Genomic DNA, 12599 nt, shown 5'->3' with positions numbered 1-12599 from the left:
ACTCAAGTGGAAGAAGGCACCTTTTACCTTGCTCGTGAAACTACTTTTCGATTGGGTAACGACAATTCCTCAAACAAGAAAGATTTTTTTAGAATTGTTTACACAGATAATAGCATTTCTTATTCGTCTATGGTCTGTGAACTTTTACCGCTAAGGAAAAGAGAAGTTTTTAAATATTTAATTTAACATTAATGATAGCTCAAAGTTTTAAATCATTGTGTGGGGTTTCTAAAGTATCATTTCATTGAATTTTTCATAGATTCGATTAGCAATCCAGCTTAAATTGATTAAAAGGAATCTGTAACTTTTGGACTAAAGTAAAAAGTTATTTCAGGATGGTATAATTGAGAAAACGAGTTTCTTACGTTGTTTGCCTAATGGGAAAATCTAATTTTCTAGAAATCCTTGCTGTTGAGCTGTTATGAAGCTGTAATTTATAGTAATGTTGGAATTTCTTTTACGAGCATTTATGCTGTCTAAGAGTAATCATTTTAGGAAGTTATTATATGTGGTGTAAAATCATGCAAAAAAGTAAACTGAAATATTCTTGCAAATGATCTAGAGCTTATTCATACTTTTCTTTCGTAATTTAAATCAAAGAATAAATAATACGTAATAAAATATGAAGAAAAATAACTAAAAAGCTAAGATAAGTCTTGAATGAAATTTCCTTTTCATTATAATTTTGAAGAATAAAAACTGAAATTTTTTTTCTATATTAAAAATGGGAAAATATTAAATGTATTGAATTATAAATACAAAAATAACTATAAATTTCAATCTGTTATGAAAAGATAGGGTCTAAAAAAATAAAATCAAAGTACATATGTCACAATCACGTAATCTTTACAAAAATAAAAGAAAGATAAAATAAGAATATTTTGGAATCTTTTTAAGGATTTACTATAGAAAGCATAAACAACAACAAGAAAAGTGTCAACATTAGAAAAACAAGCATTAGAAACTCGAAGAAAAATTAGAAAAATAACTCACTTAATTCCAAGTAAATATATTATTTAAGCTATTTTTCCCTCAGTATTCATTAGCTTTCGAACGAGAAAGTAATTGAATGCAAACAGTTATGACACGTTTGTACACCTTTATAATGAAAACAGTGGATAAAATTTTTAGAGAGATATACCAATCCAAAAATCAATTTTTTTTTCCTTTACGCATTCTGAAAGCTTATAATTTGCAATGTAATATTTTAAAATGATTTTTTTTGTTTTGATTTTGGGTTTTAGTACGGATTATTATAATACAGACTTGTATGACATACAATTCTTCGCACTTCAATCGCATTTTCTTGAAAACGATCATCTTCAATAGAACTTTTTGAAATTTTATAAGTTTTAAAAGATTATAATTTGAGCAAAAATGGAAAGAATTAAACTTTGCAGGAGATGAAAAAATACAAAAATATGTGTAACAAGAATATTTTGCGATATATTTCAATGACTTTGATTATCTATAATCTCATGAAGACCAGATGGGATGGGTATCGATGACATGAGGTAAAAAAATATGATTTCCGGGAAAACTTGATTGGAGTTTGGAAATTCGTGCATTGTAAAAACTGTGGTGTAATATCTCTGTGAATATGATATTGAACAAACCAAAAAAAATTTTGTGAAGAAACACTTTCTTCTGGATTAACACCAAATCGAGAATTCCTATACGATTTTAAAGGATGTAATTTAAATCTAAACACTTAAAATTGAATACAATCTTACGCCCACCTTTTATAACCGTCGTTGAACAGCCGACCCAATTTTGTATTTACGACTACCACTTTTCAACTTCGTAGCCTTGTAATTTCAAGCCCAATCCAGAAGACAATGGAACTCCTGAATCAAGTATTGGGAGAAATTTGCCTTCGTGGAGGACTTTTGGTGAAACTCTCCCGCATTTGCGTCACATGGAGAGGAAAACCACGAAAACCTCCCACCGTGAGCCTGATGGCAAGAAGACTTTAACCCGTAATCAGTCTGCCACTGAGGATATTTCACGTCGGCACTGTGGTCGGTGCCAGCTGGATGCGGAATTCCTATCAACCAGCTATCGGTGGGATTCGAACCCAGTTAACCTCATTAGAAGGCGAACATTCTATCCCCTGTGCCACCACGGCTCAACACGAAGCTTTTTATTTTATAACCGTCGTTGAACCGCCGACCCAATTTTATGGGCTTACGACTACTAATGTTCAACTCCGTAGCCTTGTAATTTTGAACCCAATCCAGAAGACAAGGGAACTCCTGGATCAAGTATTGGGAGAAATTTGTCTTCGCGGAGGACTTTTTGATGGAGCTAACCTGCATTTGCGTTACATGGAGAGGAAGACCGCGAGGATCTCCCACGGTTAGCCTGACGGCAAGGGGACTCTAACCCATGATCAGTCTACCACTGAGGATTTTTCGCGTCTGCACTGTGGTCGGTGCAAGCCGGATGCAGAATTCGTATCGACTGGGATTCGAACCCGGTTCACCTCATTGGAAGGTGAACGCTCTATCCCCTGAGCCACCACGGCTCAACACCAAGCTTTTGCGTTTTCACTCCATACGAGAGCAATTTTCACTTCCGAAAACATCAGTGTGTTGGCTCTCCTTGGCTATCAAAAATTCAACGAACACCAAGTAGAGTGTCACTTGTAGATTGAGCTGGTAAGATTTTGTTGGCGTCTTCGCACTGATATTCATCAACAGAAACAAAAATTCTCCGCTGTAATATGCTTGTCTGTTTTTCATTGTGTAATAACGATAAGTATATTTTAATTTTTAAATCTATGAAAGCAGTATTAGATCCTCTTTTGTTAAGCCTAGTTCTTATCCGTCTCAATATTCGCGTAGGTTTGACTAACAAACTAATTTCATTTATAATCAGTTACGACCTTGCGAAAGTCCCTTCTTCTTCATTAGTATTTATTATTTTATTTTCTTCCAAGTCATTGGTTAACCATAACTTTATCGATGGAAGATACTACATAAAAATATAACGTATACAAAAATTTGCCATTGACACACTTAGTTCTTAAGCTGTATGGCGTAATTCATCTGTTGAAAAAATTGTCCGTTGTATGAAGAAGATTGCCCTCTCTTCTATATTACTTTATAAATATATATTTATTATTAAAGATCTTCAAATCTAGAAGAAAAAAAAACATTTTAAAATGACCTTATTTTTGCTTATTTTGACTTATTGGGTTGTTCTGAAATTAATTTCTTTTTTTTATGGAAATGAAATTTGATTTTCTTAGAGTGAATAAACACATAATTGAATTATATATTGTCAATTCTGGTTCAATGCCTTTGGCCATCTTTCTAGCTTTAAAATGATTCCACGCTCTTAAAATATATATTCTTCGCTAGAAAAAGACTGATCAGGGAGATAGTTGACCTCTTTATTTGAAGTAAAGGTTTTACAGTCTAAATAAGTTTTAGAGGCCAGAATAAATATTGTGGACAACCCATTTCTTGTCCCCAATGATGATACGCTTCAAAAATGGATCATTCTTTTGACGTTTAACGTGACGACAAAAATTTCTTTCCGAAAGGTCTTGAGGAATCCATATGTCAAGCATGAAGATAAGACATAGGGGTTTCAAGTGATCATGAACGGTAGAGTTCTAAAAATGGAATCTTTCAGTGATCTTACGAGCTGCATCAGTTAAGGTTTTTATTGTTAATTAAGGCCTTCAATTGGCCTTCCCAAACTTGGTGCATCTTCAATATTAAAATTTCCACATGGAAACTTCACAAACCAGTTTTGGCACTGGTGTACTGCTAATACATCGTCACCGTGCACATCAGATAAATTTTTCCTGCTTGAACAGCATTATTACTACCTTCCCGATAATAAAAAAAGTTTTAAAAAAATGCAAAAATGCTGCCTTTCGCTTTCCATATTTGAAAGGTCACCAATCAAACACTACTGCACATTATCAATCGAACTTTTTCACAAGAAAGCCCTGCTATATCAGCTGTCAAACTATTTAATGATTATGCTGCTTAAATGTGAAGAGGGCTCTGAAAAAATACAATTAAATCCTCGGTCGGGAAAAACTAAATTACTTTCCGAACAACCCAATAAATATAGAAAAATAATAAAAAGACTTCTGTAAAGAATTTTTAAAATAAATAAACCAAAAGAGTAAAAAATATATTATAAATTATCTGAAAGTAATTATCAAAATTTGAAATATTTTTGCTATCACTAAAAATTGCTTAACACAATAGTTTTCCCAATTATATCATGATATACCCCAGACTCAATAAATTTCTATCGATTTTTCATTCAATTTCTTTTTCTGCATCAACTAAGTGTAAAGATGTATACGTTTTATTTATTATTTTAGTTTGAAAAAGGAGTGCGAGTTTTTTTTAGCCCTAATGATTGAGGTTTATGTAAATAAAAAATGCGCGTTGATATCTTTTTGTAGCGACCGAAAGTGGTTTTTACAGGATTCGATGCATTTTCTTTTTTTTTCTACTGATGTTTATTTCTCTGGAAAAAAAAATATCTACCTTAATATCATCATCAATCAAGTTTAATGTACGATTATTTTCAAATGTGTCTCTGCGGCTAACGGCGGTTGGTTTAAAAGAAGTATATAAATTAAATATGTAGCTAAAATAAAATTTGCTTGATAGACTTCAAGCTTTTAAAATGTTCGAATTCTTGTCAAAAAAGTTTATTTTACTAAAATACATTTAAATAACATTAATGATGAAGGAAAGAAATAAACTGAAAAATAAAAAAAATTTATTTCAGAAATTATCATAATTAATAAAACATGAAATGTAATCTTTTGGGGGGAGATGTTGGAAATGGTCAGCAGTAAGCCTTATCTATTTATTTTTTGAACATGTAACTATGTTATATAGTTAATAAATTAACTGCATTTAGTTTAAATTACATGCTTGATTTCCTAAACATATATTTGGTTCAGAAGTTTAGTGTTAGTAGTGTGAAAATGTTAAGTAATTTATGAAAAAAACTACCAAGTTGCTGAAAGGTTGTGTTTATAAAACCCACAAGTGGAACAAACAAGTCAACCTAAACATGTATGTTATAACATAAATGTCTTCCTAAAGATATTTTTTGCTCTCAAATTTCAGTGTCAGTAGTATTATAAAATGTTATCTAGAATAGTATCTACTGTATAAAATGCTATCTAATACATAAAGAAAATTAAGAAGTGGTTGAGAGATTGTTTTGAGAATGAATGGTGGCTCAATAAGAATAAAACACGTGGCTCAAACAAATCAAAATCAATTAATATTTTAATTAAAATTTTTAGTTTAGCTGTTCTCATGCCTGGAATATCTTTATACCAAACTTGAATCGAAATTCTTTAAACTGTATAATAAACTTAATGTGAAATTATGATGTTCAATTGTCTCACATGAGACAGCGAATTCACTTGGATTGTTCACAAAGCAGTAACACGTAATATTAAAGCAAAACATTTTTCAGTTGCATTGTCAATAAATTATTCGTATTTTTCTATTTTATTTCAGGTTAAAGAAGATTGGAAATATGTGGCAATGGTTTTGGATCGTCTCTTTCTGTGGATATTTACAGTCGCTGTCCTAGTTGGAACATGTGGAATAATTTTGCATGCTCCAACACTTTATGATACTCGGGAGCCAATCGATGTGAAGTTATCAGAAGTAGCTATGGCTACGATGCACCATCATAGAAGAACATGAAGATACAAAAGCCTAAACTATAAAATAGCTAAGACCACAATTTTAGGGAAATGTTCCTAAATATAATGGTAAATGTTTGGAAATGCCAAGATATAAGTGCCACTAAGACACTTGATAAACTAATTGTTTCATTGTCTAGCACTCCAAATTGAAGATACGAAAAAGAACATAAATGCACTCAAAGCTTAATACATAAGCTTGCAATGAAGTGTTTCTGAAAAGATAGGCTATACTTTATATTTTTATAATTAGTACTGTTATTTTAAGTTCAGTTTAAAGAACTCTTTTGTTCCTTAGTGATAAATTATTGCTAGTTCAAAATAATATTTGCTATAAAATTCTGTAATTTTGATGCATGGTTAAGTTTATATAAGCCCCCAGACAAAAACATAATGGAAAAACTTCAGTGAGTAGATGGAAATGGATTCCAGCAGTTTTGAGAGTATCAGAAAGACTTTATGAGGTAAAGTATATGGATTTGGACACTCACCAGATTATTCGACAGTTAATATAAATCTGTGAACGTTATTCGTTTTTCCATGTGGTTTTATGTATTTCGTATCTCAATCTTAAGGTTATAGCAGAACCGTGGGGGCTCAGGAAATAGAGCGTTATCCTTCCAATGAGGTGAACCGGGTACGAATCCCAGCGATGGCTGATCGATACGAATTCTGCACCCGGCTTGCACCAACCACAGTGCTGTCGTAAAATATCCTCAGTGGTAGACGGATCATGGGTTAGAGTCCCCAAAAGGTCCTCCACGAACGCAAAACTTATCCCAATACTTGATCCAGGAGTTTCCTTGTCTTTTGGATTGTGTTCCAAATTACAAGGCTACGGAGTTGAACATTAGTAGTCATAAGATCGAAATTGGATCGGCTGTTCAACGACGGTTACAAAGTTAAAAAGAAAAGGTTTTAGAAAATGATTTTTGAAGTTATAAGAGCGCTTACATATATTACTTCTGCCATTTAATTCATGGATTGCATCATCCTTAAAGTATATTCAGTCCTATATTTATTATAAATAAATAAATAAAACGAGAAATTTTTCAGTTTGCCAAATTTTCAGTTTTGCTGGATTATATATTATCTATGCACTAGCAGTTCAACTACCAAATAGAGCTTAAAATGATATGTTAAACTAAAAAGTCTGAGTTAGCGTTGTGGTAAGTTGAAACGTCAGAATTAGCATTTGTGCAATATCAGACCAATCAACATAAAGCTGTTTCTCATTGAACAAATTTCTATTGCTGAAGAATCAATTTGATGTTTAAAAACAAATTAATTTCAATCGCACAGCTTTCTATTTAAATAAAGTGAAAAAATCATTATAACTCAATTTTCTTTAACTTTTTAATTCAATTATTCGACAAAGCCGCGAAGTATCCCAAAATTAACCGACAATATTAAAAAACAATAAAAGAAAATTTCAAAAACTATGAAATTATATGCATTTTGTTTTGGAAACAAAAATTTCTTTTAACCAAGTCTTGAAATTAGCAACTAAGTTCATCAACATTAGGCGATTTCAACTTAAATTATGTAAAAATATTTTCACACTAACAATAATTCGTTTCAGCAGCGGGATGGAATCTAAAGAGGAAATTAATCGACGTCTGTGCAAGCATTTCTTCGAGACTAGTCTGACATTCATCAAAAAACATCATTTTATATTTCTTTAGGACATTATCGTTATTTGTAAACAAACTTTTTAAATAATTTTGAAATTTGATTCCGATATTTTTCTGCATAGGAATTCTCTGCATTGTAATGCAGAGCACAGCATTATCCCCTCCTATTTTTTTCTTTAATTGACTCATCAAACTTTTGTTTGGGCCACCCGGAAATAAATTCGTAAATTTTATCATTAAAAATGCAAAGCATCTACTCATCATCACTAAAAATGCAAATCATCTGTTTTACCACAGAAAATCCTGGTCTAATTCTTAAGCTAATTTCTACTGCATGTCTACTTTTTATATACCAATGGTACATATCTATGCTGCTCCAATTTGAAAGTGAAATTTAGAGGTAAGAAACAGTTTCTAAAATCCTGAAAATGAACTTATGGTTTCCAAATAGTTCTATTCATAAACTAAATGTTAATGATATTTGCTCTCCTGTATTCATTATAATATGGCCAGTCTTTTCAGAAACTGAACTGCCAGTAGTTATTTCATAAAAAAATGTGTTTCGTTGTTTTTTTTCACAGTTTCTTCAATGAACATTTTATCGAAGAACTCTTTCCAATGGCTAATATAATAACTTAGCAATCTATCTCTGATACAATATGGCCATATCTTTTCTTCGTGTATAATTGAGAACTTAGATTATATTAACTAATCAAAATAACTATCTCTTAGGTGCATTATGTGTAGTTAATATTTTTAATATTAATTTAAAATTTGAATAACTGAGCTGAGAATAAAACTGAAGTGATATTTTCAATTACAAATTTTAAGTAAATTACTGTGTGCTTTTTTAGTTTTTCTTGAGTAAAGAGATAGCTAAACTATAGAACACAGTAATTTTCCTTGTAGAAAATTGAAGAAGTTACTAGAAATACAGCTCAAATATAATAGAAACTGATGCTTTTAAAACTGAAGATCCATTTTTTTATACTTGGATAAAGTAACAGGTATTTGATACACTATGTATATTCTAAAACTATATTTATGAAATATATGATCTGTATATTCTAAAAGTATATTTAAAACTTCAAGTTTAATTAAGAATATAATTTAATTTCTGCCCAAGTGGGTAAATACCTTTAAAATGTATATATTTTAAACTGGTTATAATCTATTAGAAATTTTGAATCGTGTTGAATTATATCGTTCAAGATCGCAGCAGCTATAATAATATTTGAACCATATTATCGTGCAAATTAAACCATCGTAAACCTAATTACTTGATAGTATCGTTCAACTTGTACGAAAAAAGGTTCAATTTGACGCCTTATAATTTTACAACAAATTTGCACGATATTATTATTCAAGATACTGATTTTATGGTTCAACACTGGACCGATTTTCCTGAGATTGTATTTACATGAATAAATTACCAATATATTGATTTCCTTAAAACCTGATTATTCTGCAAATCAAATGAATTTATGATTTTCGATCAAAAAGAATTACAATAGATCATCTGTTGTAACATAGTTAAAAAAAAACTCTATGGAAGTTAAAGCATAATATTGAATTTTATATAAAACGTTGCTTAGTGATTTGTAATTAATAAATCTAAATCATATAAATATTATCTTGTTTATCAAATACATCTAAATGAGTCGTAAATATATGTACTGGTTGTCCCAAAAATGACTGATGGATTATGAAAAAGAACCGAATGCGATGAAATTGTATGGTTTGCAGCATTACGTTTACAGCATTATCCATCTGACCAAATTGTAAATTTGGTTCAACTTTCTTCCAATATTTGGCAATGCAGAACACTGTACATAGCTGTGTTTCAGGCTGTGATACCACCACAAAAAAGATGAATAACCGCTGTTGTACGAGTAAATCATCGTCAAAATCTTTCATTAACTAATTGCGTAGCGAATTATCGAATGGGAATGCCACGGATTCAATTTCTCTGCACATCTCCCTGTGCTTGCAGCGTCACCTATTGGCGGGAAGTTTACTAAATTCGCAATTTGAAGGTGTGAAACTCTAGTTTCCCAAGCATAATGCCGCAAAACCATAGAATTTTTTGCACTCCATTTTTTTATTGATTTTCAAATTCTGCCAGTCATTTTTGGGGCATATATATAATGATTTGTATCGGTAATAAATTTTGTACAGTTAAATAATAGTATGTTCACCTTGTGGCAGAAAAATTTTTACTAACTAGCAACAGAAATAGATGCTTCAACCTTCCTTGTAAAACTTGTTATTTATCGCTCTTTAATATACTTTTGCTATTAATTGCTTGAACAAGGAATTCTCCAACAAGGAGCTTAAATTTTGAGCTTATATTTTATTTTTTTGGAAGCCAATATAAGTCTAACAGTTTATTTTTGCAATACACATAAGCATTTGTGGGACGTTTCTTTAGGTTGCAAAACGTTAAAACGCATTTAATTATTATCAAAATTTGAATGTTGGCGGATTCGATGATGCCGAATGGACGGAAAAATGTTCAATAAATGTTTCAATTAACTGTTTTATTAGTTTGTAGCTGAGATTATAATACAGCTTTGCATTTATTTATATGTATTTGTACTGATTTTATTTTGATAGATAAGCAATTGTGCATCAAAACTATACTCATATCCTGCGCTTAGCAGTATGTTTATTTTGTTACATTCTTTGATCTGTTACAATGAAGAATGTTAAAGTACCTAGTAAAATTAATGAATGCAGAAAATATTCAGGTTGTTGGTGCTTTACTTGACAGTAGATTCAACTAATATTGTTGAACTGTTTTTAAATAAAATTACATACTTAAAGTGTTTACTGTACTTCTTTATTTCATAAAAATATGCACACAATACCCCTTAATACTCATTTTTTTTCAATAAAAATATTCTAGATCACTCGCATCAATACTTTTAAATAACTGCGCATCTTCAACAACTGCTTTTGCAGAAACTGAGCCTGAAGCAATTGCATAGTTACACCAATCTGAGTATCTTCTCGCATACTTATTAAACACTCATGCAGTTACACTTGCTCATTTACTGCAGAACATGCGTACATGAATATGTGTGGAATGGAACGTTATTGATAAAATTTCATCAAGTATGACCACACTACATCCCAATATTGGTATGGCGATCACGTCATTACGTGTATATGTGGACAGAAATACAGAAAACACTATGTCAAACGTTGTGTGCATCTTGATAATATGCACTTTAATAATAAAGTAAATTCAATTCTCTTATAAAATTTTTATTATGAACTTTACAATGCCACCGATAAATATATTTTAATGAATAAAACAATTCAGCAAGATCTTTGGTACCGTATACATAGAAAATAAATTCTATAAAAACCACTTTAGTAGTGTATTTTTTTGCAAATTTATCGAATATGAATAAAAAATAACCTGAACTAATATTTATCAGCAGAATCTATATTTTTTTTTAAAAAAATAGTTAATCCAAAACATGAAGTTATTCATGAGTCTGTTGAAATTGATAAAAGCATTTTAAACTAATTATAGTTCGTTCACCAGAAGTTGGCACTTGGCTCCACCTCCTCGGACGAAGAGTTTATTTCAGCGTGGGAGTAAGAGGAGAAACATCTCCGCTCTTGAAATTGAGACAACCCTTAGTGCGCGCCAAATGCAAACACTGAGTCATCTTTTCAGTCACTTACTTCGCTTTATCATCTGCTATTATACCTTTCGTCACTCTAGCTAATTAAATATATTGAAGCAAAATGTCTCAAAAAGGACAAACTATTCACTCAAAAGTGAGAAATATAAAATTTATTAAATATTTCATGTTAAAAAATTGCACATAAAGATTGCGAAATAAATATTTTTGTCATATGATCGCCAAATAGCAACCTTGTTCAGGATTGTTCACATCCTTCTCCCAAAAATAGAGACATAGTATCGTCGGATATCATGTGATGAAGGCGGAACCAAGTGCTAACTCCTGGGAAACGAACTATAGCTACAATCGTTGTCGCACCTATTATAATTATTCTACCTGCAAGCATAAGCAGCTTTGTACTTACGATAAATTAACTGATTTTTTTATACTTTATTAAGACCTTTCCGCTGAGTCATCAGGTCTTGGTAATATTTTTTGATGAAATAATTACTTGTGAATGTGAAAGTCATCATTAAATTAATCTTTATAAGAATTTAAAAAACATATATATAAGGGTAGATATTAAAGTTCACCATTTATATGCTCTCGTTCCGCGTAATTTATTTTATTAACTACTTTTAGATATTACTGAAAACATGCAGAGTGAAATAAAAATAAACATCCATATTTCTTTATTTTTCTACAACTATATTTATTTAATAAAATATGTTTCGTTTAAGAAATCGCAGTGGTTTTTATAGCACATTTTTCTATCTTGCGTGATTTGCAAATTCAAATACAGATCATAAATATGTCCATTATTATAATTTCAAGTATGATTTTGATTTTATTATTTTAAGAATATTTCTCACTTGCGAATAAACTTCTGCAATACCTTTTTAAACATTTTAATTTTTAGTATTCCCAATTCTAAGACAAAAAAGCCTTGTCATTTTCAAAAGAAAGAACTTTACCTTTTTGAAAATTTGTTTTTAATATAATGAGAGTCCTAAAAGCATTTCTAGGTGAAAAAATCTTATATGGGTCATTCTCACAAAAACAGTCATTTTCATGTCCCCAGTATATTTTATGTCTGTTTTACAGCTTACGAAAGAAAAGAAAAAAATGCAGGGAAAGTGTCCTTCAGAATGCAAGCTAACAAAAGAATAAAAATAAAATTATCAATTTTTATTTTTTATTTATTTTAGGTAATTAAAATATACCAATATGTCATTCCCTCACTTGTCCCCACTGCTGATTTAAAAAAAGAAAAAAATTGTTACTGAAATAAAAAAATTTTTTTACATATTCGTGTTTTTTATTTCAGAATACTAAAATATAGAATTCAGAAATCAATTTTAAATTTTATTTCTGATAAAAATATTAACACAGCACTATTTTAAACTTTGTCCCCAGTGTTTCGCGTCATTCCCTCACAACAATGTTCTTATCACCTGCAATCTTCTTAGAATAAGAATATTTTAATAAAAACTTCAGAAGTTAACAACTGGATTCATAGAACAAAATTGCAGTATGTTTCCACCTTCAACTTAAAGAAGCCTTGCTGTGGAATAAATTTGAATGAATCAAACCAGGTAAAATTTTTTACATTTGTCA

General features: G+C 30.6%; 1 protein-coding gene across 2 annotated transcripts in view; it reads left to right on the top strand.

The window, feature by feature from the left end:
* The window catches only part of LOC107439188 (acetylcholine receptor subunit alpha-like), a 178131-nt gene extending 172270 nt beyond the window's left edge, over nucleotides 1-5861 (top strand). For both annotated transcript variants that reach the window (XM_087154400.1, XM_087154401.1), the window contains exon 7: nucleotides 5517-5861. In XM_087154400.1, coding sequence (XP_087010526.1) covers nucleotides 5517-5708 — 192 coding nt within the window. In that variant the 3' untranslated portion in view covers nucleotides 5709-5861. The remainder of the gene's footprint in view (nucleotides 1-5516) is intronic.
* Nucleotides 5862-12599: the final 6738 nt, after the last annotated feature.

This window comes from Parasteatoda tepidariorum, chromosome 11 (genome assembly GCF_982258835.1).
Source record: "Parasteatoda tepidariorum strain Cologne lab strain chromosome 11, Ptep-v5.0, whole genome shotgun sequence".
In the NCBI taxonomy this organism is placed as follows: Eukaryota; Metazoa; Arthropoda; class Arachnida; order Araneae; family Theridiidae; genus Parasteatoda; species Parasteatoda tepidariorum.
This window is presented reverse-complemented; position numbering and strand designations above follow the sequence as displayed.